Raw genomic sequence first — 26,658 nt, forward strand, 5'->3', positions numbered from 1 at the left:
ATCTCAAGAATAAAATATGACAAAGCAAAACATGACTTTCTCATATATTAAGTTCCAGGAATGTTTTTGGATCTCCAAGCAGTGTACTCAGAGAATAGAAAGCATTCTCTGCTGAATTGGGATTTTAGGACTTGCCATGACTGCTATGACAACCATTTTGGGACCTGGCAACCATCTCTTGGCAACCATTTTGGGAGCAAGCTCACCGGATACTTTCAGCCTCTCCCCATCTAAAAAAATCACCTGTTCCTGACACAGTCATGATAAGCGGAGCAACAGCAAACGAATTTCATCTTCCCCTTTTATGATAATGTTTAAATTGCCATTCTAAGTTGAGTAGAAAGATCTATGTTGAAGGGGGGAGAGAGAGAATGCACACCAGTGCCAGTGATGTTTCGCCAATTGCATTGACACAACAGACTTTTACAATAAGCAAATATGCTAGCTAATCTTGTCCTAAAGGTTACACAGCCAAAAGAGCTAGGACAAATAAACCAACTGTCTGCCTGGGTAACACAATGCTGACTAAACCATAGTCTTAAGATTTATTGGCCTGGATAAAGATTAAAGATTGATCTCAACTAGGTTAATTGGCAGGGACACAATCATTTGCATCCAGAGCACCTGCAAGGGCTTAGGATGAATGCCTAAAGTTCTCCTACTAGGATTGTCTCTTGGGACATGAAATACATGTTGGCTTAATATTGGCTTATTGTGTGCAAAGGTCAGTAGAAAATGACTTCATTTTCAGAAAATCTTTGTTGCTATCTTATATCTCCATGGTATAAGTAAAACAAAATGATGGTGGGAAGAGACACTGCTACCAAACAACTGAGCTGAAATAGTTACACACCTGTCAAAATGAGCTGTCTTTTAAAAAGACAAAGTATTTCTCATAATCTTTGGCATATAACAGGGATATCAAACTCGTGTCGTCACGGCAGTGTCACATGATTACTGGGACTTTCCCCCACTTCACTAAACCAGGCAGGGGCAGGGGCAGCATGTGACATACCCAGCCTGCAGGCCGTGAGTTTAACACCCCTGGCATATAACAAGCATGTTTTGCATTTCAGTTCTGGTACAACTACATATGGAATTCGTGCAGGTATCCAATGGCCATAGTGATGGTCTTTTCCTGCTTTAACTCCAACGTTGTATTTCAGAATAGAGAAGAAGGTCAGATCAAACCCATTTAGTGGGAATCATCACAGGGATATAAGAATCACCACACATCATAAAATAATGACAAATGAGAGCAGTGTTCCAATATTTGAGGGACTGCTATAGAGCAGAGAGGGTCAGCCTATTCTCCAAAATACCCGAAGACAGGACAAGACGCCGTGGATGGAAATTAATCGAGGAGAGAAGCAGCCTAGAACTGAGGAGAAATTTCCTGACAGAGCAATTAATCAGTGGAACCGCTTGCCACCAGAAGTTGTGAATACTCCAATACTGGAAGTTTTTGAGAAGAGATTGAGCAACCATTTGTCTGAAATGGCATAGAATCTCCTGCTTGAGCAAGGAGTTGGACTAGAACAGGGATCCCCAACCTTTTCGACGCCGCGGCCCGGTTCCGGCGTCAGCTGGGCGCCGCGGCCCGGTTCCAACGTCAGCTGGGCGCCGCCATCTTTTTGACGAAAAATCACTTCCGTGACATAACCGAAGTGATTTTCATCAAAAATGGCGGCGCCAGCGTTCAGTGAGCTTTTCGGGTAGAAATGGCTTTCTACCCGGAAAAGCTCACCTGCGCTGGCGCCGCCATCTTTTTTGACGAAAAATTGCTTTTTTACCAAAAAAAGATGGCGGCGCCCAGCAACCAGCGGCCCGGTAAGGCTTGTTCCGCGGCCCGGTACCGGTCCGCGGACCGGCGGTTGGGGACCCCTGGACTAGAAGACCTCCAGGGTCCCTTCCAATTCAATTTTGTTATTCTATTATTCTTCTATTGTTGCTTCCAGCGGCTAACATTTAAAGATTGTTTCCATGCCTTCTTTTGGCTTTCCTAAAAAACCCAACTGGGATAGAGTAATTTTTCAGGAAATTATTTTAACATGATGGTAAACAACCTTTTCTGAACTTAGTGCAATCCTAGCATTTTAAGAGTATGCTGAAGGTGCTCTCCCAAAACAAATATGCAAAGGGCTCCTCCGTTCCTAAAAACAATGGTGAGAGTGGCCAATCACAAAACACCTGTGTACTCTAAAGTAGTGGTGAGTGGACTCTATTTTTGTTCCCCTGCCCCAAATACAATCTGCCACAAGTGTGTGTGTGTGTGTGTGTGTGTGTGTGTGTACATCTGGAAACTGTTCCCTAAATAAGTGCTGTTCTGCAGCCTCCAGCGGTCTTGTGTTCAATGAGTACTTTTGAGCTCCCTGTAGGGCCCAAGGGTATTCTTATAAACAAAATGGATACTAAAGGGAAGTACGTTGTTTTGGCGAGTGCCAGGTTTGGATTTATTTTTAAATTTTAAAATAGCTGAAAGATAAACTCAAGGGTGACCAGGAGGTCAGCGGGTGAGGAGTGTTCTACATTGCCTATGCATGGTTTAATGTTCTCTCTCTCCACTATGCTATTGATTTTTTTTTCTTTGTTGTTCCTGTTAATAAATATTGATACCAGACGTTCTAAGTCTCTGACGTTGGCTGCAATACTTTGTTTTGAATAAATCCAATGTCTATTTTTCCAAAGAGATTTGGCCAAGCCAAAACACCCATTTCAAGTTTGCCGATACTCCTTTTAAACGATTTTGATTTAAAGTGTCCTAAAATGAATTTAAAATTTGCTCAATGCTAGTTCTTCCACAGAAAGTTAAAACAATTCAATTGAAGGTAGATATGGCCAGGGCAGGTGTTCTCCAACTGCATATAAACATATATATTGTTTATTGTATTTATTTATTAAATTTATGCCACTCATCGCATTGATATTTACCATGCCTTTGGGCAACAAATAATTATCTTAAGAAATTATCAGAAAATATTCTGCCTTTGGGATGTTCTGTTACTGCTTTACTTTCCTTCAAACTAGGAGAGCGCATGTGTATATTTAGGTTTGAAATGTTGCTTTGGGCCAATTTCCTTTCTACAAACATTTCAAAAGCAGGAACTAAAAAGTCTAGAAAAGAACTGCAATGTATGTTCTGTGCCTTCAGGATTGTGGAAATGGGCAGTGTTCCCTCATCATGCAATGAACCGTCCATCTACTTAGTGTGTATAAACACGGACATAGACCTGTTTACTTTTCAACTAGTCCCTTTTTAAAATCGCTATTTACCTAAGGGTGGGCCCCACAAAGGTAATTTAGCCATCCCCCCCCTCTCTCTCACACACACACACATGCAATATTGATTGTCTTTGACTTGTGTATTTTTAAAAATCCACATTATCTTCTTTAAAAGAAAAAAAGAAAAAGAACTAAGGCTATCATGGCAAATATTGTAATCTTTCTGTCTGGTATCTTAAAAAGATATCCAAAGAATAGCTTACAGTTAATGACTGAAGTGATTGATTGGCTGGTATCTTTTTAGGACCTGATAAGTTTGATCTGAGTATCAACATTTTTCCAAGTCTTTGACTTGCCTTTCACCCATCCCACCCAAGAGATAATTTTGAAATAGTAATTTCAGAGGTAGAGGCAGAGGGAACTGCTGTATTCTATGCAGGTTATCAGTTGTTGCTTGATAGCTGAAGTTCCTAATCTTCTCCCCCACCCCTTCCTGTAATAAAATATCTCAGTTTGAACTGTTTCTAGTCCCTTTCAAATCCTTAGCATCTGTCTCTCTAATATAGTCCTTGGCATACAAGCACAACTGAGCTCAACGTTTCCATTTCTAAGCACGACATTGTTAAGTGAATTCTATGAATTGTTTTTTTTGCCACAGTTATGAACTGAAGCACTGCAATTGTTAAGTTTTTTTCCAAAAATGGGAAAAAATGGCAGTTGTCCAACATAGCTGGATAAGTGACAGCTTGAAATGTGCACCACCACCATGGCCGGCCAATCTCTCTTTCTCTCCCTCTCCTCCTCCCTCCCCCTCCCTCTCTCCCCCTCCCCTTCTCCCTCTCCCTCCCTCCTTCCCTCCCTCTCTCCGCCTCCCCTTCTTCCTCTCCCTCCCTCCTTCCCTCCCTCTCTCCGCCTCCCCTTCTCTCTCTCCCTCCCTCCTTCCCTCCCACTCCCCCTTCCCTTCTCTCTCCCTCTCCCTCACTCTCTCCCCTCCCCTTCTCCCTCTCCTCCCTCCTTCCCTCCCTCTCTCCGCCTCCCCTTCTTCCTCTCCCTCCCTCCTTCCCTCCCTCTCCCCTTCCCTTCTCTCTCCCTCTCCCTCCCTCTCTCCCCCCCCTTCTCCCTCTCCCTCCCTCCTTCCCTCCCTCTCTCCGCCTCCCCTTCTTCCTCTCCCTCCCTCCTTCCCTCCCTCTCTCCGCCTCCCCTTCTCTCTCTCCCTCCCTCCTTCCCTCCCACTCCCCTTCCCTTCTCTCTCCCTCTCCCTCACTCTCTCCCCCTCCCCTTCTCCCTCTCCCTCCCTCCTTCCCTCCCTCTCTCTGCCTCCCCTTCTCCCTCTCCCTCCCTCCTTCCCTCCCTCTCCCCTTCCCTTCTCTCTCCCTCTCCCTCCCTCCCTCCTTCTCCTCCTTTCCCACTGCCCTTCTCTCTCCCTCCCCTTCCCTCCCTCTCTCCCCCTCCCTTCTCCCTCCCCTCCCTGCTTCCCTTCCTCTCCCCCTCCTATTCTCTCCCTCTCCCTCCCCTTCCTCCCCCTCTCTCCCTCTCCCTCCCTCCCTCCTTCTCCTCCTTTCCCATTCCCCTTCTCTCTCCCTCCCCTTCCCTCCCTCTCTCCCCTCCCCTTCTCCCTCCCCTCCCTGCTTCCCTCCCTGTCCCCCTCCTATTCTCTCTCCCTCTCCCTCTCCCTCCCCTCCCTCCCCCTCTCTCCCTCCCCCTCCCTCCCCCTCCCCTTCTCCCTCCCCTCCCTCCTTCCCTCCCTCTCCCTCTCCCACTCCCCTTCTCTCTTCCTCCCCTTCCTCCCCTTCCTCCCCTCCTCTCCCCTCTCTTTCTCTTTCCCTCTGTCCTTCATTATCTCTCAAGAGTGTATTAATTATCATCCCCAACCCAGCCTCTGGTTACCTTCCTAAGGGCTTTTATCAACCAGAAAGGGCAGGGATCCAAGCCACAAATGGCAAAATGAAGAAACCAATCTATTTCCTGGAACTATTTTGTATCATTGTAAGCCTTTCATTGCTAAATTCTACTTTTGCTTTAAAAACAAACAAACACCAGCTTAGGGATGACAAGAATTCTCCTAGAACCCAGCTTCTGATGAATCTTTGTCCTCTTAACCCAATCCATAAGTCAACACTGGGAATCGAAGCAAGAAAGACACGTGTTTTGTGTTTTATGTTCTCCAATTCCCTTAGCACAAGGGACTGCTCCAGAGTAGCACTTATCTGGCCTTGGTTTCCTACCATATTACGTGAGAATGGTGAAGGCCTACAAAACAGAGAATAAGTTTCGACAAACGCCTTCTACTCTAGTAGCTGATCCATCATCTCACACAACTTACTGCTGCAAGGATGCTCCTTATATACACACTAGCTGTATTGGCATTTGGCCTCCAAAACTGCTTCTCTTTGCACAGGGTACTTCTTTACCCTACTTAGGTAATTATATTGAGTAATTCTTTGTTATGTTTTGCTTTGAATGTGGACACTATTTCTTTTGGGAAATTGAGCTTCTGGGGTGTTGCTTCTGCTTCCCAACAAATAGTTCACAGTTTTCAGGAGGACCTTGAAACCCAGAAATGTCAAGAGCGTGTTTATATTTAATGTGGACATTTCCATGTCCGCTGTGCCCAAAGCCCTTGAGAACAGGGCAATGGGATTTCCTTATCTTGCAAAGCAGCAGCACCCTTGCCAAATTCTTCAAGCAAACAGCACATTGAACTTGAACGCTGGGACAGTTTCCTGAATTACTTCTCACATTAATTCACCTCGTGTCAACCTCCTGCGTGGCTATTTGAGAGGAGGATGAAAGTAAATGTTTCCACTTAGTTAGCTTTGAACTCTTGGAAGGAAGAGTGGGATATGAGGAGTTACTTTTCATTTCCCCACCCCGTTTCCACCCTGTTAACATTTTGAAAGGCCATCTGAGCCTAAACTTTCTGAAAATGAAATTGTGTATTTCTAAGAACACATCTGGAAATATGACATATATGGAATGCACATTGATACTCCTCAGCCTCATAGCTACTGCCAACAATATCTTCCATTATGATTCTTTGACTGCTATTTTTTTCCACCAGTGACAGATGAAAGTGGCTTCCTGACAGGTTCCCCCAAATAATTGTTCAGAGTATGTTTGAACCAGGACATGCTGATTCCAGTAATGTCCTTAAGTTTATTGAACTACAAGCAGCGCTGAACATGCCAAAATCTTCCTACAGCACCATATCCAGAAAGTGATCAGCACTGAGTTCAACAAACTTTGAATAAAAATTAAGTGTATTTAAGAGGTTCGATAAAATATCTCTTAGACTGGCATCGGTTGTTTGCCTTTAAAAAAAAAAAAAAATTCGTATCTCTTCCAACAAATTGGGACATACAGATGTTTCTTCTTTCTTCAAAACATTCTTAATGTATCTTAGCTAAGACTAAGATTGTCTGGAAAGTTTGATCTAAAACGAGAAAGATGCTTTAGATTTGGTGTGGGCAGCTCACTATGTTTTTTATGACACCAACAGACACCACACGCTCCCTCATTCTGGATCCAAAGCTCCATTCCTGCTTTAGGTTCCCAATAAGTAGTTTAACAACCCTAATTGAAATGGGCAACTCCCATTGTTAAGGGAAGCATTAAGTGAAACTTCATGCTATGACCATGCCAACCTATGACATTAAATCAGTCCTGGTTCCAGTCATTGAATGAGACATGTGACTCGCTAGTAACTGTGACTTGGGAGGTCCTGCTAGCTTCCTTGTTGCTGGAAGCCAGCTGGGAAAATTGTAAATGGCAATGATGTCACTCACGGTTGCTGTGACCATCATAAATGTAAAATATTGTCAGGTGCCTAAATTTCAATTACGGGATTGCAAGGATGCTGCAACGATTGTAAGTGCAAGGACCAATCGTAACTCACTTTTTTCAATGCCATTGTATCTTCAAACAGTTGTTAAACAAATGTTTGTTAAGCGGGCATTACTCATGCTGCTCACTGGGCACCAGATTTTGTTTTATTCTGGATTTTGTTTTGTTTTGTTTTGTTCCAAACCAATTTAAATCCAAGTTTCCCAAATCCTAAACCAGGGATTTCCAGAGATGGTCTTCAGATATGGGATTAAAAGTACTTCAGTGTGGGGATCACAAGTTGTAATTCAGTTTCTGTAGAGTAAGTGTTGGCTTCCATGTCTTAGGCCACCATTCAACTTGATCTCTTGGGCCTAATTATTTCACATAGTTCTCTATGTCAGCAAAAACATTTCGTTAGCTTCATCTTATGCGCCCCAAAATAAAGTAGGTGCAATTTTTCCCCTCAATTTGTGAAATAAAGTGGCCTCAGCAGTCCCTTTCTATTCTCATTCCCCTTTGTGTTTTGTCACCTTAAAAGCTAAACAGCTTTATTGTAATGAAACCCCACCTTACAAAAAACCTTTTAAACATTAAACCGAAAGGCTACAATATCTGCACGCATGCTTATTTCTGGATATTGGAACATGTGCTCTAACAGCATTTCCAAACTTCATTGATATCTATGCTGCTGGGAATCTGGGGTGTTGAAGCTCCAACCGATGCAGAGATCACCAGCTTGGGGAGGGCCATTTTGATAATACCTGAAAATGAAAGGGACACCTGACTTGTGTGCACCAAATCAAACTGCCTGGGAATAGCCTACAATTAATCCAATAAAGTTTTCCTCCCCAATATATAGCTAGGCATTTGCTGACATTTGCTGAAAAGAAAGGACAGCAAATTAGGTTAAATGAGAGTGGAAATACTGCTTAGAAAAAGAAAAAGAAAAGCATTAGAACAGTGGTTGCCAACCAGTGGGCTGGGACCACAGGTGGTCCGCAATAAAATTTTGGTGGTCCACAGAGAAATGTCCCCCCCTCCCAAGCACTTAATCCAGGCTGCACAGGAATACAAGGCTGCACCGCCCACATGGCCCACCCACCCATTGGCCCCCACCCTTTGGCCGAGCGCAAACCTTATCTTGAGTAGAGCCACATGAGCTGGAACTGGAAGGTAAGACCAATGGCAGGGGAGGGAAATCCACCCCGGGGTGGCTTGCTGACGTTGGTGGGAAAATCGGTCCCATATTCCAGAGCTGCAGTAGTCACAAGGCTGGCCCTTTGGTCATCCCGGAGCAACTTTTCCAGTCCATGGCAGGCTGGTGCACTCAGGTGGAGGAGCAGCTCCTCTGGGATGACCAAAGGGCCAGTCCTGTGACTACTGCAGCTCTGGAATATGCGACCGACTTTCCCATCAACGTCAGCAAGCCACCGTCAGTCAAAATTCATATTAGTGGTCCGCAGAATTTAAAATTATGCATTTGGTGGTCCCTGAGGTCCAAAAGGTTGGCGACCCCTGCCTTAGAAGGCTGGCTTGAAAATTAGTAAATCTTTCATTCCCTGATGAATGTTGTGTGCTAAAGTAACCCCTGAAGGGAGCTTCCCTCCTTTTTCCTTTCCCACCCAGTTATCTCTTCCTGCCATTTGATATCTATCTGCAGAATTTTTCTGGAGTTTATGGATCAAGAATGTGAAGATATTGGCCACATAATAATAGTCAGGGCTTTGATTGCACTGTTATGGCTGCCATCTTGACTTTTTTGACTGCACCTGACAGATGGCTCTGCCTATCCATTTCTCTCCCCTCTTTTCTTTCCCTCAACAACGCAGCCGCTTCTTCTCTTTAGTTGTCTTTCCTCCTTCACTTGGTTTTCCTTACGCTAAGAATGGGAGGAAGAAGAAACTGTGTGCTTGTGCAATGGTGTTTCGTTGTGTGAAAGAGACAAGTTGGCACATGCAGATGGAGGAGCAATTCATTTAAAACCAGTACCTTATTTTACATGCAGTTAATATTAATCAATGAATATTCTCTTGTTCTGGCCTAGCTTTGGTCTTTTTTTTTTTTTTTTTTTGGCTTCTCGCAGATATATTTCCACGCACACACAAGTGTGTGACACGTGCAAACACCGACGGGGAGAAGGAAAACTCCCCGTCGGTGTTTCGGCTGCAGTTGGCAAACCTAAGTTGATAAGCTGGAGATGCTGGGCATTGCCCAGGAAGGCTGTTGTGACTTCAATATCCTCTTCCTTTTACTGTAAATACAGTTGATTTATCACTGTAAGAGCCTCAAACATCCTTAGACCTTCCAAGGATGCCAGTCTGTCAGAGAGATTCCCTCCAACTCTTTCTCTCAAACACGGTGTGTGTTTCAGTTTCTGAAGTGAAAAACAACAGATGGTCCTTCTCTGTGGGGGAGGAGAGAGAGAGAGAGAGGGAGGGAGGGAGAGAGAGAGAGGCTAAATTTATTGCTTTCCATTGATAGATAAGCATAATCTCCTCAGGCTGCCAACAACAGTAGATTCTGTAGATATTTCTGGCTTCTCCCCCTGCCCTCCATCCTTGGCTAGCTTCCCAATTGTATTTCACACTCATCTCGAGAATGTGATAACACAGCTGTAGTAGCTCCAAATCACTTGATGTGTTTCAGGAGGGATCCCCCCCCCCCAGGCTCCGTGTCTGGAAAAAGGTCCTGTCGCTGGGCTTATTAATAGATGCCAACAGCACAGCCGCTGCCCAGTATGGAGTCACATCCCCCCTCCCCTCCCATTCACGACTCTGGAGGGTTTCCATCAATTCCCAACATCTTTTTCATCCCATTCCCAAGCCCATCGAAGTCGGTGTCTATTTTTTGCCTTTCACCCATTGTTAGCATCCTGTTCATACCAATGGATGTCAATGTCACTTTTGCAGGTATTTATCCTGATCAGTGGTGGTATTCGACCGGTTCTGCCCAGTTCTGGAGAGCCGGTAGCGGCAATGAGCAGTGGAGACCGAACCGATTCTCTTTGCTGCTCTGTGGTTGGCCGACCTGCCCACCCGGGCTCCCATACTCACTTTTATGGCCAGAATTCAAAGCGCAGCTGCTTTGTGCGGTGCAGAATAGCGCCGCGCAGCAGCTGCTGCAGCGACCACCATCGTGCAGGCTTGCAGGAGGCAAGTTAGAACGTCTCTGCGCCTGCGCAAAGTGAGTGTTTGGCGTGCCCATGCATGCAAAGTGTGTGCATGCACGCAAAGCGCGGCCACCAAGCCATGCCCACCGAACTGGTGGCAACTTTATTTGAATACCACCACTGATCCTGATGGATATTGCAAATATGCAAAACAACGGTTGCTTATGAGATCCGTTTTGGCTAGAAGGCTCTGAGCTCTCTTTGTCTCCCTTTCCTGCCCCTTATATATAGTTGCTCTGATTGGGAGATGATAATTGACAGCACTGCTCTTTTTCTACTCACTATATTTTTTAACGTACCCTGTTTCTCCAGCACTACGGCCTCCCCCAATAGGAAGTCCCAGCATGTTTTATAGGCATGAAATGAAATTAAGCCCCTCCCCCCAAATTAAGGCCTATATTAAAACATGCGAAATGAGGGGGAATGGTGGGGGGGCTTGCCATTAGGAAGTACTTTTGTTGCACACCCGGATATGGTGCTGCCTGCGTTGACCCCGATACGAAGTGCCCCACCAATGCCGAGGTCAACATCCAAGCCGTCGCCGCCCGCCCGCCCGAAGATGCAAGGGGGGGGGAATTAAGTCACCCCTGAAAAGACGACCTAGCCATTTTTGGGGGGCTCAAAAAAAAAAGTCCAGGCCTTATTATATGAGAAACACAGTACTTAGAGGATTCTTTGCTGTCAAAATACTCTGGTTTCATGATAATGTTCTTGGTAGTAAACTATGTTGTATTAGAATGAGTATTTGAACCTCTTCCTTTCACCCTCAGGGAAAAAAATAGAATTTAGAATTTACAAGAAGTAATGGATGGAAACTAATCAAGGAGAGAAGCAACCTAGAGCTAAGGAGAACATTTTTGACAGTGAGAACAATTAATCCGTGGAACGGCTTACCTTCAGAAGTTGTGGGTGCTGGAAGTTTTGGAGAAGAGATTGGATCCTCATTTGCTTGAGATGGTGCTCTAGGGTTTCCCGCTTGAGCCAGGAGTTGGAGTAGAAGATTTCTAAGGTCCCTTCCAACTCTGCTATTCCGTTAGAATGGAATTTCAAATAGAGTGTGAATCCCTTTCAAGACATTCCAGAAATCTTGCCTTATGGGTAACGAGAAAAAGAAATCTAACGAAAGAACTAGAAGTGCTTAAAAAGGTGACCTTGATGGCACAATGATATGATCACAGATCCAGGACTGTCTTAACACATTGGCCCGATGGGCACTTGCCTGCGGGCCCCACAAGCATAGCCCCCCCACTAATCTGTGTATGTTAACTCGTCACTGTACCTTGTATCATATAAATATATGGATAATGCAAAGATACGTTTCATTTTATCAACCATTTACATTTTTATTCCTGTGAGTAGTTGTCGTAGGGGCTCCAGTATACTGCTTTACCTGGGGCCCGTAATGCGGTTAAGACGGCCCTGAGAAGATCCTCCTGTTTTTAATGTGCGGTGCTTCAACAGAACCGTCACAGCTTTGTCAGCGCTTTTGTGGCCCCAAGCTGCCTTTTGGAATTGTACCTTGGAGGTAGCTCTGCAGAGAATCAAATCATCTTCCTTCTTTGACCAAGAAACAACCGTATTTGTATTTGAAGTGTTCTGCTGTGTTCATACAAACTTTACTAAGCAACAACACACATGGATGGGTTTATTTATATATAACATTATAATATGAGGGGGGGAGAGGAAGAGGGAGCGATGGGGAGGGAAGGTGGGAGAGAGAGAGAGAGAGAGAGAGAGAAAGAGAGAGAGAGAGAGAGAAAGAGAGAGAGAGAGAGAGAGAATCAATTTTCTTAAGGGACAGAAATGCAGAAATGCGGTTGGATTGTCAACAGAGGATTTGGTCATTTTCATAATTCAGTAGTAACCAGCAAGCACAGGGCATACAATATTTAGTTTATTAAAAAATGAATGTTCAGCAAAACAAGTCATCCGTCTCACAACTAATCTAAGGCTGATTTAGCACCTGGGAACACATGTGTGTTTGCTGCATCCTCACTACGCTCCCTATATTCCCAGTCGTCTAACAAAGCCTTTCTGATGTGTCGATCTATCATGCAAGACTTGAGGCCCAGAGACCAGATGAAAAGAGGCTCGTGCAATCTGAGGAACAGCAGGCAGGGGAAAACTCGTAGTCAGAACACAAAAGACACTTCTCTGATATACTGCAATCTCCATAATTAACATTTGAGCATGTGATTCATATGAAAATGGAGGTCTTTATCTTCCTACTTTGTGATTTCTTTCCTGCATGTTCACAAGAGTACCTGGCTGAGCTCTAACGTGGTATCTCGGGATATTTAGAGGAGAAGTCTCCAACTTTGGCAGCTTTAAGACTTGTGGACTTCAACTCCCAGAGTTCCTCAGCCAGCAAAGCTGTCTTAAAGTTGCCAAAGCACTGTAGTAGATGCACACCCCGTGCATCTAGCGACAGGCTATTGGATGAATTCGGTTCTCCATGGGTCCTTCTAACCTACCCCAATCCCAAAAGACTCCAGGTGGCGTATAATTAAAACCAACAAAACCAAAAAAAAAAAAAAAAAGAACTGAAGTCACGATAAAAGCATGATCAAAAAGCCAAAGGCTCACTGGAATGGAACTGCTTTAGGTTATTTTCAAAAAGATCTCCTTTCTCAATTCTGGAGACGGGGTGGGTGGGGGTATTCCACAGATTGGGAGCTAACGCAAGGAAGCCTGCAATTTTATCCCCATGAAATGGGGAGACTTTCCACAGGGCCTCTACAAATGAGCAGCCTGGAGAAGCAGATTCTGTTCCCCTGAAGCATTTCCTGACACAAACTGGTGCGGCATCGTTTAGGGATATCAAGCAGCACTTTGAATTGATCTTGGAAGTGAACTGGCAGTAATGGGCAATGTAAGTGTAATTCTCCCCTAGTAGTTTATCCAGCCAGGAATCTGGATGCAATGTTTATTATACAAAGGCTAGGAGGATGGCCCAAATGATTTCCTTCAGTAGTAACTCCAAAATTGGATCTTTTCTATCAGGAATGAGTTTTAGTTCCCTTTTTTTATGGTCCTCAAGGCCACTGACATTGCTGAAAAGGGATATTGTTGTTACACAATATTTTGAAGCAGGAAGTAAAAGTATTTACTGTAAACCTTTAAATAAATTTAGCAAAAGAAAAGAGAGAGAGAAAGGAAGGAAGGGAGGAGGGAGGGAGGGAGGGAGGGAGGGAGGGAGGGAAGGAAGGAAGGAAGGAAGGAAGGAAGGAAGGAAGGAAGGAAGGAAGGAAGGAAGGAAGGAAGGAAGGAAGAGAAACAGAATGGAATACATCACTCCCACCATCCAAAAATAATGGAAGAAAAATTTAACATTGATTTTGTCTTACCTACTGAAGCTTGTCTAAAATGAACTATCCACAGCTAACAAGAACTTCTCTTTCCTACTCTTGAGTGGACTATTACCCATCTATCTATCATTGATATATTTCCATCTATATCATCTATCTATCTATCTATCTATCTATCTATCTATCTATCTATCTATCTATCTATCTATCTATCATCTATCTATCTATCTATCTATCTATCTCTCATCTCTCATCTCTCATCTCTCTCTCTGTCTCTCTGTCTGTCTCTCTCCATCCATCTATCCATCTATCAATCATCTATCAATCATCTATCTCCCTATTTACCTACCTACCTACCTATCTAATCTATTAATCATCTATCTCTATCATCATCTATCTGTATATGTATTATCTATCTATCTATCTATCTAAAATTGTCTCACCAGAATTATTGACATCAGTCTGATGTGAGAATATTCACCCGCAGACTCAACTGGGCGGCTAAAGCTGTTCTTGAAGGTTACAGCACTGACTTCATCAAAGGTGTGGAGAATTTCTTCCATTCCAGAAGGTGTTACCAGGCTCAGTTGCTAATGCTGCACAATACATGCGAGGAAGTCAACAGCCTGTCTGGTGTGAGCTCTCTCTTTAGCAGCCTTGCTCTACACAAGATGCTCAGTTTGCCCTTTGATCAAACATCAGACTGGCTAGGAATTTTGGGTCTTACGGTTAAAACAAAAAACAAAACAGAGGTGCCAACTAGGGAAAGTTTGACTCCTCTGTAATATTATATAAAGCCAAGGAACCAATATAACCAAACAAATCAAAAATTAAAGTGAATTATGGCTACAGTTGTTATATTGGAAGCTAGGTAGATTATGCATTTGGGTTACTAAATTATACATCTTTTTAGGTCTTTATATTTCAACTGGACATTTGTCCCCATGCTGTTACATCACTCTCTCACTACTTCTGTATCACACTTTAGGTTATATATGGGCATCAATTAGCAAACGCTGGTATTTTATTACTTAGAAAACTATTTCTAAAATTTATCCTGGCAAACTAAACCTACTTTCATATGCCCTAGATCAGAGGTCTCCAAACTTGGCAACTTTAAGAGTTGTGGACTTCAACTCCCAGAATTCTCCAGCCAGCATAGCATAGCTGGCTGGAGAATTTTGGAAATTGAAGTCCACAAGTCTTAAAGTTGCCAAGTTTGGGGATCCCTGCCCTAGATTCAGAAAACAGTTAAAGAGAGATGAAGAAAATCATAAAGAAAAACACTCTTGACCCTAATATTATTGTTATGAATGTGGGTACATAAAGCATATGAATCTGAATGTCTGGAAGATTTTGGCATTCCTGATTCATTTCAACTAGGGATGTCAAACTCGTGGCCCGCAGGCCAGATGTGTCGCGCGCTGGCCACACCCCGCCCGATTTAGCGAAGGGGGAAAACATCCCGATAACGTTATGTGACACCTCGAGTTTGACCATCCCCCAATTTAAACAAATCTTCAACATCATGCTTTTCAAGTAAGTTGGACGGCGGAAGGCTAGAAGAAAAATATTTCCAACTGTTCTTCTTTGCAATTGAAATTATGTAGTAAAATGGACACATTTCCTGCATGACAGTCTCCAAAACACCTGCCATGCCGTAGAGATGTCAATATAAGTAGTCCTCAACTTATAGTCACAATCGAATCTAACATTTCAGTTGATGAGACAGCTGTTAAGTGACTTTTTGCCTTATTTTATTATCTTTCTTGCTCCGGGTGCTAAGTGAATCACTGCAGTGCTTAAGCAAATCCGGCTTCCCCGTTGACTTTGATTGTCAGATGGTCGCAAAAGGGGATCATACTGCAACCGTCATAAATACATGCCAGTTGCCAAGCGTCTGAATATTGATCACATGACCATTGGGATGCTGCAACGGTCATAAATGTGAAAAACGGTCATCGGTTACTTTTTTCAATGCTGTTGTAACTTCATTCAATGGTCACTTAACGAACTGTCGTAGCTCAAGGACTACCTGTACTCTTTTAACAGAGCGTATCTGCAGACCAAACATGTGACACTGCACACCATTCATCCAGGTTCTTAGCATCTTCTTCTTTGACTCGTTGTTGGATCCCAATTCCAAGCCATTGTCAGCTGTCTGAATATGAGTTGGAACCTTTATTAAGCAAATTAATAAGAAAGATGAACTGAACCCAAATCTCTCTCTCTCTTTTTTTAAAGGAAGCTTTAAGTGTCATTTCTAAGTCTATCCTCCTCCTCCTCTTGCTCTTTCCAGAGTATAGGTATTCCTCAACCTATGACCACAATTGACCCCCAAATTTCTGTTCTTAAATGAGTCAAACATTAAGTGAATTTTGCCCCATTTTATGACCTTCCTTGCCACAGATGTTAGTAACTTGGTTGTTAGGTGAATCTGTCCTCCTCATTGATTTTGCTTGTGAGGAGGTCACTAAAAATGACCCCATGACCCTGGGACAACTGTCATAAATCTGAGACAGTGGCCAAGCATCTGAAGTTTGATTTCGTGACCACGGAGATGCTGCCATGGTCGAAAGTGTGAAAAGCAGTTGTCAGTCACTTTGTCATGCTCCTGGTGGAGACTGACTCTGAGGGAGAGGAGGAACAGCCGACAGGGAGTGGAAGTGTGGCTCCGGAGGTTGTGGAGGAGGCTGGGGAAGGGCAGAGGCCGGCTGAGCAGTCAGAGGAGAACCCAGGCCCATCCCCTATCCATCCTAGGACATGCAGGGAGGAAAGTATAAGGAAGAGACGTGGTCTACTCGGGAGGAGAGGGCCTTGATCCTCTTCATGGGCTGCTGCTGGGACAACTGGATAAAGGACGGACTGGCGTACTGGCAAGTGCTGGAAACAAAGTGTGGAAATGTCTCTAGTTTATGGTTCCTCTCTGAGTTTGGCATCCTTCCCAGTGTGTGTTATTTGTGGACGTCCTCCAGCCCTTATCTTGCCTGGTTTGTGTTGCTTTTTTCCTTCTTCTTGTAACTGTTTGTGTGGGAGTTTTTTGTCTTCCGCCAAGAATATTAGATAGAGCTAGGAAGCAAAGTGAAGGAATAAAAGGGGCTTCACCTGTTTTCTGTGACTGTGTTTGTTTTGTATCCCACCCTGGGTGTCCCACACTTTTTGTATCCCACACTTTCTTTTCAGTGTCGTAACTTTGAACTGCTCACTAAGCGAACAGTTGTAAGTGGAGGACCACCTGTATTAATTGTATCCGTGGCTTAGGGATGGGGCTGATCGCTTCCCGTAGCACTCCGACATCTTCTTCATGGCCCGTTGCACAAATTCCACTTTCCCCCGGTCTTTCTGTATGGCCGTGTACTCGTACGCTTTCAGCTTGCCGTAGTAATCCGAGAATTTATTGTAGAGGACGGAGATGGGCATGCCGTTCAGGATGATCCCAAAAGCGATGCAGAGGAAGGCAAACAGCCGTCCCAGATGGGTGTCCGGATACATGTCTCCATATCCCACAGTAGAAAGGCTTACCTTGAAGTAAATAAAGGAGCGGGAGGGGAAATCGTTCAGAAGAGCAAGAAGTGGACGTTTAGACATCAGTGGTTCTCAACCTGCGATCGGCAGACCCTTGGTGGGGGCAGCCCACAATGTCAGAGGGGAGGGACATGAAGGTTTGAAGAAATGTTATGATTTAAATATTGAGTTAAATCTCGGTGGAGGGGTGTCCGTGGCCATCATCCATGGCCACAAAAGGGGGCCAGTGGTGAAGAAAAGGTTGAGAACCACTGTCTTAGATAATTAAAATGGTAAAAAGGGGTCCCACATCGTTGCATTAGAACTCTGCCTTGTTCAGTAATCTCTACAAAAACCTGCTAAAACAGCTTCTTAATTCGTCTGCAGGGGTAGCCCTTATTATTAGATAGCAAGTCTCAAGGGTGGACAGCCCTGGGGTCTGTATGGTGGCCTATTCCTGAGAGGAACATAATTATCTAGTATTTTTTAGGACAGGAATGGTGCAGTGGTGGGATTCAATTTTTTTTTTTTACTACCGGTTCAGTGGGCATGGCTTGGTGCGCATGGCAGGGGAAGGATAAAAAGTAAAATCCCCATTCCCTCCCTACTCCAGGGGGAAAATGCCATTCCCTCCCCACTCCACTAACCTGCTTTCCAGCTCCGTTCTCCTGCACAGGGCAACAAAAGAAGACCCAGCCAATCAGTCGGGACTTGGGAGGCAACGAATAGATGGGGGCGGGGCCAGTCAGAGGTGGTATTTGCCAGTTCTCCGAACTACTCAAAATTTCCGCTACCAGTTCTCCAGAACTGGTCAAAACCTGCTGAATACCACCCCTGGAATGGTGCCACTAGCTCCCCCCTTGTTTTTGAAGCTTCTGTACCCTACGTCTCAACCTTTGCCCATAAAATTTGGTTTCAAAAAACTGATATCAAGCTGCTTGCATTGCTTTAAACTATGTACACAAATGGTTACATCTCTTGCATTGAGGTTTTAAATAAGTATCAGCCAGAAGCCAGGATGAAGGACAAAAAAAAAAAAAAATCAGTCTTCCCTGAAAGGAATGTATCCCTAAAAGGGATACACCTGGTCCCCTGCAAGGCTTGGTAGCTGCAACTTAATAAGAAAATGCAGCTCTCAACTGTGAAAAAGGCCCACTGATGCTTTAAGCACGGTCCAGCAATGGGGCCCCTCAACCTTTCCACCGCTTTCCTGACGCTAAAACTCAGTCAGTGCTGAAAACCAAAATTGAGTGTAGCTGCAAAAGAGTTAAGGGTATGATAACTGGGGGGGGGGGGAGGGGAAGTATCTCTGGGGTGTCCCCTTTCTCTTGGTGTCCTAAGTACAGGTAGGCCTTGAATTACAAGCACAGTTTTACGTTGTTTGCTTCATTTTACAAACTTTCTTGCTACAGTTAAGGGAATCACTGCATTTGTTAAGTTAGTAACAGCGGTGGGATTCTACCAGTTTCCCTTCCGGTTGAGTGATCGCGCACTTTGCACGTGCTCAGGCGCACCTTTCCAGACATCAGCTGAGGCTCTGCTGCGCCAATCAGCTGGGAGGATAAAGAAGAGAAAAAAGCACAGGGGCTGGCGGGAGGGCCTATCCTGCACTTCTTTTCTCTGCTTTTTCCTATCAGCTGATCGTCAGAGCTTTTTTTTTTTTTTTTTTTACTACCAGTTTTACTTCCAATTTTTGCTACCGGTTCGGCCAACTGGTAGCATTTCACCACTGGTTAGTAACATGAGTTAAATGAGTGTGACTTCCCTGCTGTCTTTGCTTGACAGAAGGTCGTAAAAGGGGATCACTACAATTGCCATAAATATGAACCAGTTGCCAAGCAACCGAATTTTGATCATGTGACCATGGGGAAGCTGCAATGGCCGTGTGCATGAAAAGTGGTCCTAAGTCATTTGTTTCGGTGCCATTGTAACTTTCAACGGCCACTAAATGAACTGTTGTAAGTCGAGGACTAGCTGTGCATGTTTATTTTGCTTAAGAATCAATCCGGGGCTCAGCCAATCTTTAGCCTAGGATAAATTGTCTGACGTACAGTCACAAAAGTAAAACTCACAATTTGCTGCATAGTTTCTCCTGTAATCGTTTTTTTGAATGATCTACAGCGTTCCTGGTGAGACCAAATTCTGTTTTTGTTGTGTCAAATCATCACACCTTTGGGAAGCTTGTGCAACATCCTCTCACAGAGGGGGTTTGCATGTAGATTTAGGGGAAAATGCAAATAGGGAAAATCCTTTTTCTTTTTAAAAAAATTGTTGGATTGTTGCTATGCTTGATAACAAGTCTGGCTTTTCAGAGGCAGAGCCAGGGCGGGGGGGATTTGTTCCTAGGGCGCACCTGAGGGAAATGTGATTAGCCTGGGGCTCCAATGGAAATTGGCTCACAAGAATTGAATGTAAATGGCGGAGAAATAGCTCTGAAAATAAACAACGAGATGAAAGGGAGATGTGTTATTGACATTTTTCAAGAGACATTTTTCTCTCCTGTGATTTCCTGGAGAGCAGAGGAAAAAAGGCTCTGCGTTGTTCTTGGTTGTGATTTCATCATCTTTCATGTTAGGTACAGTGGGGGATAGAAAAGCGGATCATCAAGAGAAACTCTGCCCTGAATTATATATGTGATTATATATGTACGTACTCCGGGGTGGAAGTTTCTATCTGTTCCTCAGTGCTACGTGCATTGGAAATGTGAGAACAAGGGTGGCCAGTCAGGCTAGCTAGTCTAAAGCTATTCAATTGTGCCTTGCCGCAGATCAAACAAAGGTCGTACTTTTTTTTAGGAAAGAGGCTCCTGTTCAGCTCCTTCCTTTTCAGGAATTTGGGGAAATTTTAATTTTGATTAGGGATATTAGGGATCTATGGCAGTGACCCCCAATCTTTTGGGTACCAGGAACTGGTTCTATAGAGAGAGGTTTTTTCAGCAGACGGGGGGGTGGGCGTGATTTCACATCAGTGGTGGGATTCAAATTTTTTTGACTACTGGTTCTATGGGCGTGGCTTGGTGGGCGTAGCAAGGGAAGGATACTGTTAAATCTCCAGTCAGAGATGGGATTTGCCGGTTCTCCGAACTACTCAAAATTTCCGCGACCGGTTCTCCACAACTGGTCAGGACCTGCTGAATACCACCTCTGTTTAACATGCTGCCTGTATCCCACAGATGGGGCTTCACTTGTTTGCATAGCCCAGTTTCTGCAACAGCCCAATGTCGGTCCAATTCAACTCTCAAAAATGGCTGTCTGGGGCATTCTGGGATTGAGGCCCACCCATCTTCAAGTTCCATGGTTGAGAAACATGGCAGAGGAACATGTGAAAAGACTCATAGCATGTATTCAGTTGTCTAACAAGTAACAACTAGGCAGGGGTGGGATTGTACAGGTTCGCACCTATTCGCTAGAACCGGTTGTTAACATTCTAAGCAGTTCGGAGAACCGGTTGTTAGAAGAAATTACTGGCCTAATCCTGTAAGGAAGGCAGGAAGGAAACATTCTGGTGTTGCTTACAGAAACTGCCTCTCCGTTTACCCTTATTACATTCTTGATAGGACTAGTCTTCCTGTCTCAGGAACATCTCTGGAGTTTCCCCCCCCCTCCTTTGCTGGTACTTTGCTTGTGTGGAGTGACCATTTAAAGTTACAATGGCACTGAAAAAAGTGACTTATGACAATTTTTCACACTTACGACTGTTGCAGCATCCCCACAGTCATGAGAGGCCAGGAGAAGAGATGCATGCGTCGATGTGAGTGATATTGAGTTGGCCATACCCAGCCAATAACATGACCACCAAGCCATGTCCACCCAGTCACATGACCACCAAGCCACACCCACCACCTAAGCCATGCCCACAGAACTGGTTGTTAACAATTTTGAATCCGACCCCTGCAACCAGGGTTGTCAGGGCTCAATTGAATGATGCTCAAAACAATTGCGTGTTGTGGTCAATGAAAAATCTTGTTTTCTGCTGTTACTCTAGGCAATCTAGCAGGATTACTGGAGGAATAATTGCTTGTATATACCGTCCATGTGTAGAATAAGCTATGTCCCTGAGGTGTTATTTAATATCACTAGCAAGTATTCAAATAGAATAAAATCCATTCATCTTCAGGATTTATTCATGAGGATACTTCGCTTTCCATTAGGTTGGTACCCTGATTCTGAGTGATATTTATTTATTTATTTATTTATTTATTTATTTGATTTGTCAATTGTTTACAAGATAATAAGTACAAGTGTATACATAGTTGTGAATATATGAAATGGGTACATATAAGAAAAATAAAAGAATAAGAGAAACAATAGGACAGGGACGGTAGGCACGTTGGTGCGCTTATGCACGCCCCCTACAGACCTCTTAGGAAAGGGGTGAGGTCAATAGTAGACAGTCTAAGGTTAAAGTTTTTGGGGTTTGGGGAAGAGACTACAGAGTCGGGTAGAGTATTCCAGACATTGACCACTCTATTGCTGAAGTCGTATTTCCTGCAATCAAGTTTGGTGCGGTTTACTTTGAGTTTATGGATAACTGCATAAACATATAGACAGCTCACGGTCATCTGAGCAAAATGGTATATCCTTGGACTGTTGTCCTCTAGCTTTAAAGGGAAAGCATTAGTGAAGATACTTTCCAGATGTGTCATAGCGTGCTATGTATTCCTAAATTGGCTTGACAACTTCTGGAGAAGATTCTAGAGCCACTCCAATTTTATAATCACTTTGGATGTATCTGTTAACAGAACCATTTACATTTCCTGTTGGACAATATTAGTGTTCCTGAACTTTCTTAAATGGTAGTCTTATTTTTCAATTCAAGGGGTAAATCAAGATGACACAAGGCATTTTTTCCTCACTAGAAGTATATATAGAAAGTTATACATAGCCCAATGCAGAACCTATCACATGGGATGCACGCATATTGCACCACATGGAGCAAAGCCAACATGGGATATATAGCAGAATATCCATCCACCCGCTCAGCTCTTGACGTAAGATGGTGATTCCAGTTTCCATTTTTGATTAACCCTGGCAACTTAACAAAGAACAGCTGAGGGAAAAGGTGATGGAGAAATTTGCAGGACACACCTTGGTCCAGTTGTTGTTTATCCAAGGCACTAGATTTATTGGGAATACAATTTGCACTCATCACTAGTGGCAGCCTCTATTGTATTTCAACAACAGGTCTATAAATTATAAACTCCGTGTCACATTACAATCCAAGGACCCAACCAGCTCTCCCGTTTTATTATTTTTGGCCCCTGTTACTGGCTTAATCAAAATAAAAAAGAAAGCTTATCTCATGCTCTGATCTATTGTCAGTTGTTTTGGGAACCTCTCAAAGAACCACCGTGCCTGTCATCTGTGATCATGTCTGGCATCTGCCTGTCTCTTGATTGTTCAGAGACAAAGGGAAGCTCCAACTGTAAGTTCTACATGTTTTGTAGGCATCAATCTCACTTATTCTTGGTATATTATTAGGTGAAGCCATCCTTACTACCTCCATAAATAAGTAATAGCTCCCTGTCAGTTGGCATATAGAAACCTCTGAATTGCTTTTTAAAAAAAAGCATATAGAAACCCCTGCAAATTTCAGGCTTCCAATATGTTTTCCTCTTCTTTCTCATGCAGTAGCCCTTGAGTGCTACATAGAGACCACCCATGCAGAACGCTGCCACAAAAAGGCATTCACTTCAAGTTGAGCGTCACCGATTACAGCCTGATCTACTGAAACAGATGCACTAAAGCTTACAGTGGGAAGTGGGGTGGGGTGCCTGCATGTACATCTCCTCTAAAACCAAAGACTCAGAACAGATGTTCAAAATCTGCTGCTTTTGTAACAAGCAGCTTTTCTAAATAAAGAGCAAGAAGCGAGGGTCACGTCTCCAAAGAGTACAGCAGGTACTTACGGCAGCCCACCACCAGGCCTGAGGAATGCTGGTGAAGTTTGTGCTAACGACATCGTGCTCCACTGTGTAGACCATGGCTGAGAAGGCAGTGATGCCCAGGACGATGAAGAGCAGGAGACAACCCACCTGCTGGTAACACTGGCGTAGAGTGAAGCCAAAGGCTCGGAGCCCTGTGGAATGGCGGGCTAGCTTCAGGATGCGAAAAATGCGCATCAGGCGCATGATGCGTAGCACTTGCCCTACTTTGCCCACGCGCCCCACTTTCTCAATCTCATGTTCGTGCTGGGACCCATGACCACCAGTGTGGGTCTCATCGATAAAAAGCTCTAGAAACAGCTGAAGGTAGAGGGGCAAGATAGCAATGAGGTCTACAGCATTGAGAGCGCTACTAACAAAGCGGTGTAAGTCAGGGGTAGAGAGCAGCCGCAGTATGTACTCTAGAGTGAAGAAGGCCACGCAGAAGGTCTCCACATGTTCCAACACGGGCCGTAGTTCTCCAGTGGTTTTGTCCTTCTGCTGCAACTCCTCAACTGTGTTGAGAGCAAGGGCCACCACAGATATGAGAACGAAGAAACTGGAGGCAACCCCCATCACTTTGGCCATGGTGGAAGAGAAGGGCTTCTCCATGAGGTTCCAAAGGCGCCACCGTTGCGCGGCATAGCGCATGTGGCAGAAGAGCGCCTCACTCTCCTGGACGGCCGCCTGAGCACGGAGCTCCTCCTGCACTTTCAGTTGATCATTCAGCTCATCGCATCTCTCCTCGAAGCAGATCCGGCAGCAGCGGGGCGTGTATTTGAGACGGACCCCCCAGTAGCTCAACTCTTCCAAGAAGCTGTGGGGGCACAGCTCATTTTGTACCTGCAACACCCCAGAAGCATAGAAGTTGTAGACCAGCTGGAAAACCGCGGGGTCTCGGTCGAAGAAATACTCATCCCCCTGAACCGCGTAGTCATCACAGAGACCTAGCTGGCAACGCCGATCAGTGGAAGTAACCAAGCGTCCGAGGCGGGTATTGGGATAGGTGGCCACTGCCTGGTACGTGAGATGGTAAGTTCGCCCACCAACATTAATGTTGAGCACCGAGGAGGAAGCTAATGTTCCAGAAACAAAAGTGGGCTCAAATGTAAATATCGAAAGGAGTCTCTTCTGCTTTTCCTCCTCCTCCTCCTCTTTCTCTTCCTCACCTAAGTACTTCTCCATTTCCTGGCACAACTGCAATCCATAGGGAGTAGTCGTTTGGGTGTTTATGCTCTCGGCTGCCTTGCATTCTGTGGAAGAGTCCAGTGGAGTTTCAGGTGCTTTTCCATCAGCGATAGAAAGTTGCTTCTTTTGACTGAAATTTCTCATGGGTGACACTCTCTAGCCCACACCACCCAGGCTTTCAGGTGTTTTTTTTTTGCCACGGCTTTCTGGCTCTGCTTCTTCCTGCCTGGAGCATTCACAACTAGAGAAGCAGCCTCACATTTCACTCCAGTCATTCTTCACTCACTCCAGTTGTTGCTAAAACTCAGGATGGGATGTAGGCATGGAAAAGGGGGGCGGGGAAGGAGACACTGCTGTTGATCGCTTTAATCTTGCTGACAGGGAAGAACTGAATAGTTACAGAAGGGGATTTAAAGGCTATTATCCTATTTTAGCTTCGGCTCCCTTTATTTGTGACGTGAAGGTCTACAGAGCCGATAATCTTTGGATAATATTTTTTTAAAAATGTAAGTATATCAAAATCAATATATTATTATTCGGATCCTCTCAGTATGTTTCCAGAATGAAGGAGACCTAGGGTTCCTCCCATGACACAGTGCTAATCCCTCCTTTCAAATGTTCATCTTGCCTTCGGTTTCCTCTGCCCCTCCTCAAAGCGTGATCCATCCATCCATGCTTGTACTGTAAAGCTGTTCTATTGGCTGGAGCAGATTTTACAGGGAGCGAAGCTAACACCAATTTCGGTTAATGCTCCTATTTGTCCATTCAGTGGTAGTGCAGAGATTCAGGTTCATTCAGAGCAGAGTTTCTCAAACTTTAGCTCCTTCAAGATGGAGGGAGAATTCTTTGAGTTGAAATTCACCCATCCTAAAGTTCCCAAGTTTGAGAAACACTGATGCAGAATACAAAAGTAACTGTGCCATATCTACTTTATCACTGGACACAGAGAAAGGGACACTGGATCAGAGGTGATATTCAGCAGGTTCTGATCAGTTCTGGAGAACCAGTAGCGGAAATTTTGAGTAGTTCAGAGAACTGGCAAATACAACCTCTGACTGGCCCCACTCCCATCTATTCTCTGCCTCCCAAGTCTCAGCTGATCAGCTGGGTCTTCTTTTGTTGCCCTGCACAGGAGAACAGAGCTGGAAAGCAGGTTAGTAGGGTGGGGAGGGAATGGGGATTTTGACGTATCCTTCCCCTGCCACGCCCACCAAGCTTCACCCACAGAACCGGTAGTAAAAAAAATTGAACCCCACCACTGCACTGGATGCTGAACCTTCATTTGGAAATCTTACCATTGTTTCAAAGTCAGGTTCTGGTCCCTATGTCCGCAAAGACAGAAGGTGGATTATGCCTGGTCAGACTTCAAAAGCTAGAAGTCAACTGTTTCAAACTTTCAGCACCCAATTCAATGCAATTGACTTGACGCTCCATAGTTTTTTTGCTTATTGCTTTGATAAACCAAGGGAAAACATGTCAGGCAAAACACAACATAACATGCACGCCAGCTTAATTTGTATAATTATTAACTGGGTGCCTTTGGGAATATGCAATGGTTTATTGTACTAAGTGAGATGAGTCTGCCATTGGCCTGTGACCCCATTCATTATCATTTGGTGATCATTGATATATTTGTTCAGACAAAATTTAGCTATCAGAGCAAAATATGTTTCTCACCCCAGTTGTAGTAATCTTTAACGAAGTAGCCCTTTTCAGAAAAGTTGATGCATCTGCCTTTAGACTTGTAACCACAAACTTATTACAGTCCATTAGTGTTTCCATGCCTGCAAACTGCCTCTATAAAGGAAAAATACCTGTAGCTCTCCAGATGTTGAATGAGTCCCCATTGGCCACACCAGCTGGACTGCTGGCAGTTAAAGTTCACCCGTACCTAGAACATAACAGATTTCCCACCTCTGCTTTAAAGTCTCAGGATAGGAATCTTGCTGCTTCTGTTCCTGGGATTATTTTAAGTAGAGATCCCAGAGGCTGAACATCACATATGTGTGGCGTATGCCCATGTGTTTTGCTTCGTCTTTCCTCAAAGAGAAGAAGGCATTTTGTGATAAACTTTTTGTGAACATCGTTCTGCTGCTTATGGGTCTTGTAAGTCTGGTATGTGAAGGTATTTCTTTTTAAGACCCACTGATGTCAGTGGCATGTTCTCCAGATAAAGCCCAGGGCTGCCTTATGGGCCCCAGGCAAAGCAGTGTACTGGGGCCCTTATGACAACTACTCACAGGAATAAAAACGTAAATGGCCAATAAAATGAAGTATATACTTATTTTATTGGCACTTCCAACAAAATAGGTGTTGAAACATTAAAAACATGCCATGCAGCAACAACTAATCAACATGATAAACATTTGAACAATACACGAGGCTTGAAAAATACAATAAGACTCAGTAAGCCATACAGATTAGACGTCACAGTATGAAATTACTATGAATTTCTTATTATAACAAGCACTTGTGGCATTTCTTTGCAGAGAATTGCTTTATTATTGGCTTGAAGTCAA

At 44.2% G+C, this 26,658-nt stretch overlaps 1 protein-coding gene across 4 annotated transcripts; it reads right to left on the bottom strand.

Moving 5' to 3' along the window:
- Positions 1-12,090: 12,090 nt before the first annotated feature.
- Positions 12,091-25,609, bottom strand: KCNV2 (potassium voltage-gated channel modifier subfamily V member 2). 4 transcript variants are annotated; one of them, XM_087957770.1, is made up of 3 exons: positions 25,435-25,609; positions 22,937-24,204; positions 12,091-17,046 (listed from the first exon to the last, which is right to left on the bottom strand). In XM_087957770.1, exons 2-3 carry the CDS (start codon positions 24,134-24,136, stop codon positions 16,765-16,767), a joined length of 1,482 nt encoding a protein of 493 aa, XP_087813896.1. In that variant the 5' UTR covers positions 24,137-24,204; positions 25,435-25,609; the 3' UTR covers positions 12,091-16,764. The 4 variants fall into 4 exon arrangements, with proteins under 4 accessions (XP_087813896.1, XP_087813894.1, XP_087813895.1 ...); XM_087957768.1 differs by lacking the exon at positions 25,435-25,609 and having other exon boundaries at positions 12,091-15,703; positions 16,760-17,046; positions 22,937-24,862; XM_087957769.1 differs by lacking the exon at positions 25,435-25,609 and having other exon boundaries at positions 23,063-24,859.
- Positions 25,610-26,658: the final 1,049 nt, after the last annotated feature.

Source organism: Notechis scutatus, chromosome 2, assembly GCF_049901735.1.
Source record: "Notechis scutatus isolate UNSWTSFEM ecotype Mainland chromosome 2, rNotScu1.2, whole genome shotgun sequence".
Classification (NCBI taxonomy): Eukaryota; Metazoa; Chordata; class Lepidosauria; order Squamata; family Elapidae; genus Notechis; species Notechis scutatus.

Coding starts and splice junctions, on each gene's coding strand:
- KCNV2 (XM_087957768.1), bottom strand. CDS start 24,283: ATGAGAAATTTCAGTCAAAAGAAGCAACTTTCTATCGCTGATGGAAAA. Junction 17,047..22,936: donor AGGCCTGGTGGTGGGCTGCC/GTAAGTACCTGC, acceptor ATTTACTTCAAG/GTAAGCCTTTCTACTGTGGG.